General features: G+C 35.0%; 1 protein-coding gene across 1 annotated transcript; it reads right to left on the bottom strand.

The window, feature by feature from the left end:
• Positions 1-933: 933 nt before the first annotated feature.
• On the bottom strand, positions 934-4,827 carry LOC141717272 (protein DETOXIFICATION 21-like). Its single transcript, XM_074519363.1, has 9 exons — positions 4,737-4,827; positions 3,854-4,133; positions 2,698-3,239; positions 2,462-2,548; positions 2,323-2,379; positions 2,003-2,241; positions 1,724-1,842; positions 1,380-1,466; positions 934-1,292 (listed from the first exon to the last, which is right to left on the bottom strand). The coding sequence occupies exons 2-9, from the start codon at positions 4,115-4,117 to the stop codon at positions 1,215-1,217; spliced, it is 1,473 nt and encodes a 490-aa protein (XP_074375464.1). The 5' UTR covers positions 4,118-4,133; positions 4,737-4,827; the 3' UTR covers positions 934-1,214.
• Positions 4,828-5,663: the final 836 nt, after the last annotated feature.

Here is a 5,663-nt window from a genome sequence, read left to right as displayed (position 1 = left end):
GACACATACATGATTTGTCAAGTTTATATTAATGTCTTTTTTTTTTGTCACATTATATTAATGTCTTTGATTGTTAATCGATTTATATTAGGTATTCTTATAATCAAAAAATATAATTATGTGCTGCACAAAAAAATCTAGAAAATGATATGTGCCTCGCACCAGTTTTTATTATGTAAAACTCTGAAATCAGATCTACTCGATTATGTCTTCAAAATCCGAGTAATTACAGCTTAAATCCGAATCAGTTTAACTCCGATTTCCGAGTACTCACCCGAATACTCGTCCGAATTGACTGATTTTTAGAAAACTGATTTTATGTAGTCACTGTTCTTGATTGGTGTTTAGAATTGATCCGTTATTTCCCACATTGTGGAGCTTGTTGCTAATGGAGGTATTTCTAGTTAAAACTCCTCTCCGAAAAAGACCAACATAGCCTGCTCCTTTAAGTTGTACAGTATGAGATTATGAGTAATTTTGACATTTGATGTCTTATTTTTTTGACAGGGCCATTTGAGGCATATGATATCTAGAATGCTTGTTGCATTCTTTTCTTTTCTGAATTTGAAAACACGGTTTCGTTGCTGCTTACAAAAACTCGGAATCTAACAACTAAGAACAATATATAATCTTCAAGTTGTTGGACATTTGTTTTTCATTGTTTTCCATGATACTCTACAATGTGCAGCGAGCCATGTTTTAAAATTTCCAGTATATCGGATCTCCGCAGAGCTTAGATGTCTCAAGTTCGACTCGCTAATGGCCTTCATCTAACAGTTGAACTTGAGACCCGCCGACCAGAGCTCTAGAGCTCTAATACGACGTTCATTAACCAACTCATCTAAAATTTATAAGGCATTATAAAAAGGGTCGATTGTTCTTATATTATATTTTAACAATATAAAACTGCTTTAGTTTCATAGACAATTGAAATATAAATTGTTCATGTAACAAGAGTTGATCTTAATATTAAAACTAACATTTGATCACATGAGTACTTGATACAAAAAATAAAGGGCCAAATCCCTAGCCCCCGGAAGATTTAGAAGCTATAGTTTACTTATATCTTAGTATCAGATTTACTTGTGTCCCAACTGTTACAATAAAATTAAAACTGCAATCTTGCCGGGTCATTTATACTGCTATATCCAAAACAGCTTTTGTTCTGCCAGGAAAGGCTTGCAGATGCAGCTAGTAAGTGATTATCTTGAGTTTCATGCATTTTGCTCATTTTCAGCTCGCTGGTCAGATTCTACAGACCACTTGCTTAACCTTTGTTTAGCAAGCCATACCTGCGGATACATCAAAGTTGTTAGCGCAGACTTAACAATTAACATCTGAAAACATCATAATAGGATAATAAAGGGCAATCACATAACCTGTTTCTCCCAGTCAGTCTTGTAAGTAATTATCATTAGTACAATAGTTTGAGCGAGTGTACCGATCAACATTCCCACCCAAACACCCTACAAAACAAGTTTTTATATAAACAGTTACGTTTACAGAGTGCCTGTGTTGACTATGATCAATAAATTCCGAAGACATAAGACTCAATTATGGTTGCATCCAAGTTACATGAGAGAGGTTCCTCTATGTTAATGTTATTTACCCACATTTCTTGTAGCTGTATTCAAAAACACATTTAATGGACACTTTCTGAACAAGGGCTAGTTTTCTATTCTCACAAATCAAAGAAACTCAGATAAGAAAGGAAGGCACTCACCTTAACCTGAAACTGGAAAACATAACCAAGCACTATTCCAACTGGAATTCCGATCAAGTAATAGCATGTAATGTTCACATATGCCACCGTGCTTTGCCAGCCAGCCCCAACAGCAACACCTATATAGAAAAATAGCAGCGCGAGAATAATATTTTGAAAGCAGTTTTTTTCCTTTTTATGAATCAGAATTTTCCCTACTTCCCTGATAGCTTTTGTAAAAATTTCATGATTTTAAGTACTTGAAAGTTGAAACGAACACAACACTTAATGCAGATTTACCGGAAAGAACTGGCTGAATGCTATTTAGCAGTATGGAGAACGCCAGTAGAGGTGACAAATCAGCAACAGCTGCGGCAACCTCAGTACTCTTCGTAAATATGTAAGCTAGCCGTCCTCGAAAGAACAAGAAAAATATAAATAGCACAAATCCAATAGCTAATGATGTTAGCACAATCTGCACAATGGAGAATACTGCAGCTCTGGAACTGCCTCTTCCAAGCTCATTCGAGACTCGTACACTGGATGTTTCATGCAGAAACAAGAACATACTGGTGAATAAAAAAAGATGCAAAGGATGACATAAAAGAAGTTAGTTCTACCTAGCCGCGGCCAAGAAGCCTACAGATATCATCAGTTCCCAACCATTGATATTAAGGCTGCCAAAAAAAATTAAATGTTTAGAAGATATAGGATCCTACCAATATAAACTGGGACAGATTGATAGTGTTTAAATTTTACCAGATAGAAAGAGCATCAATAGCAACCTCGGAATTTTTCAAGTTTCCTGTTAAAAGAATTAGTATCGTGGTGTACCAGAGTTCGAGGCTGCAAAATAACAGTACTAGGTTCAGTACCCAGAGTTTATAATAAGATCAAAAAACCCAATAAACTATGGCTATGATTCTTAATAAGTTTGATCAATAACAAAGGCCAAGAGAAGCGAAATAAGTTGCAAAGGGGCAAATTAGAATTACCAAAGCATAACAGCAGATGACAAAGAGAGCTTGACAATAGGCAAGAGATCTTTGAAGGCCAACATTGAGAAACCTTTCCACGTCTCTGGGCACCATCCACCAAGAATATAAACAAGTTGACCGATATTCGGGACCCAATATGCCAAATTTGTAGAGACCATGGCACCGCTAAGTCCAAAATTGTATTTCACCGTCAAGAGCCACGAGAGGAAAACATGGATTGCTAGTGAAAATGCTGCTAAGTATGCAATGATCAGATTCTTGCTCTGTGCTTGGAGGAACATTTGGCAGCTGAAAGATGCAATGAAGGAAAATATAACAGGGATTAACCAGAGTGAAACGGTTCCCGCCACTTCTGCAATGGATTCATCCTGACCTAGAGCTATGAGAATTGGGGTGGTGAATATAAATATTGGTAATAGAACTATTGAGCATATAATCAAGATAAGCCATGATCTTTGAAGATATACACCAAGCATCTCATATTGTTTTGCACCACATGACTGCCCACAAAGTGTTTCCAATCCGCTGGCCATGCCCAACTGCATGTTTGAAACAGAATCATGATTACATATTCTATCTTTATTAGTCAATTATTTACTTGACAGTCTGCAAAAACGTTACACTGTATCAGATAATACCTATCTGGTATTCCTCTAACAAGTCTATTTCATTTAGCACAAAAACAAGTCTATTCCACAAAAATAATCATGAACTAATAAACCAAAATAGATTAGCTTGCCCAGGTACAGAAGAATCACTTTCCTGTCATTATTTTCTTCAATGAAGGTCATTAACCTATCAGAAAGTCATATTATACCATACAGTATCTCTTTGATCAACAGAAGAGGTCCAATGTGTTATTACAACATACCTTGCAGTAAGACCTTGGTGCTATGCTTCACCAATTTGGATATTAAAAAATGTACTAGTTGTAAGTCCTTTACGAGAAAGATATGAACCATTTAAGATACTGAATGTGGTGACCGACAGCTCTAATACCAGATTGACAATTATGTCATCACAAACAATACTTGGTTAACTTTTCAATCATCAAAATGGTTGAAATAACAATCATGAAACAAGATATATTCAACAGCGTCCAAGGTAAAAACCATAGTAAAGAAATAAGAGAAATGGCAAATTAAAATGATACCAGTATGCCGATTGAAAATCTCAGCAAAACAGTGGATACCAGAGCATAAGCAGCAAGCTCTGTGGATCCAATGTGACCAATGAATGCTAGGCTAATAACACTAACTCCAAGTGTTGAAAATCTAGTGAATATTGCAGGACCAGCCACAATCCACATTTTCTTGGACTCCATCCATATTCTCTCTTTGAGTGGCCTTTTACCATCAGCAACCTCTTCTGCTCTTCGAGCTTCTCTCAATAAATTTTCATTCAAAGTATCTTCCATGTCTGCTATAGTGAATCTACAAAGTTCATATACTACAGTCAAGGATACCAATAAAACTACTTATCATATACCAAATTCGCTAGTATATCACTGTTTTGGTTTTCATTCATTAGCTAAGATCAAAACATGCTGAATTACCAATTATGTAGCCTTTAGTAAGTTCAAGCTTTAAAAATATAACATCAAAGGATAGCTCACTCAACTGAATGAAAGGTCTACTACTGTATACTAGACTTTGCTACTGAATAAAGTAATTTAACAATCAGAAAGCATCTTCTCGGTTAAGCTGATATGGATATACTATTAAATTTTATCTCGAAACTCAAGTCAAATGTATAATACAAAATTAACAAGGGCACCAACTCTAAGAACCTTAATGTATGTGTTAAGCAAGTGTTAAGAACCTATTGTCCTAAAACCTCGCGGTGTTTCGACAACTATCTGCAAAAGCTAGATACTAGGCAGCATTTTGAACCCCCTAAAACAAGCATCAACTAGTACACAACTACACATACACCTTTAATATACATTTTCTCCGAAAAAGAACTAGAAATCCAATAACAGGAGACTGTGCAAAAACACAGAGATTAGAGAAAACAGAGAATGCATATGAACTTACCAGTCAAGTCCCATTAAGCTAAAACAAAACTGAATACTAGTTTATGCATGCTTGTGCAATACAGTTCACAAACGATAGTAATAAATATTTCACTTAACTCTTACCAAAAAAGGTACATAATAATGAAGACAAAGATGTATGATATCCTTTTGTAGGGCATTCTTACACTTATAATATATTAAAAACCACGGAAAATTCAAAGTGCAAATAGTTAAGAAAATGAGAAATGATGGAGTTAACAAAAATCTGTCCAAAATAGGTGTAAAATAACAAGTAGCAAAATTTGATTGATAATAATTTATATAAAATGATGGAGGCATCGTGCATTAATATGCGCACACAAATCATAATTAGTCATGACTCATTTTAAGAGTTATTTTGAATCCAAATTTGCTACCACTATCATTATTCTAAAAAAATATGTCCAAAAAATATGTCGAATCACGTAGAATGTTTGTTGAACCACTTTGAAACATATCTCCGAGAATAATTTATTTTTAAGTAAATGAAAATGCTACATAGCCGAAAATTTATTTCTATTTTTTTTTCAAATATTGATATGTCAGCCCACAAAAATTGATTCAGTTGGTTAAAAAGATATAATTATCTTCTTGCTCACAGGTTCGAATCCCACGAAAGGAGAATTTATGATTATGTCTCATGAACCAGAATTTGTCGTTTAAGTGCGGTTTGCCTTGGTTTACGTGGTTTACGTGAACCCGTGACATTTACCCATTACGCATCCTTCGGTAGTACACATCCTTCGGTAGCGGCTGCGGTTTCCTACGACAAAAAAATATTGATATATCATTGTTCAAAAATTATAACCTTGTCACGTCATTGTCAGCGGGAGAAAAAAAGAGATAAACATTTATTTTTGGTACAAAGACTTCTTCACCAAAGGACATTTGGGAGGTAAAATAGAAA

This window comes from Apium graveolens, chromosome 4 (assembly GCF_009905375.1).
Source record: "Apium graveolens cultivar Ventura chromosome 4, ASM990537v1, whole genome shotgun sequence".
Lineage (NCBI taxonomy): Eukaryota > Viridiplantae > Streptophyta > Magnoliopsida > Apiales > Apiaceae > Apium > Apium graveolens.
Note: the sequence above shows the minus strand (reverse complement) of the source record. Positions and strands in the feature narration are given on the sequence as shown.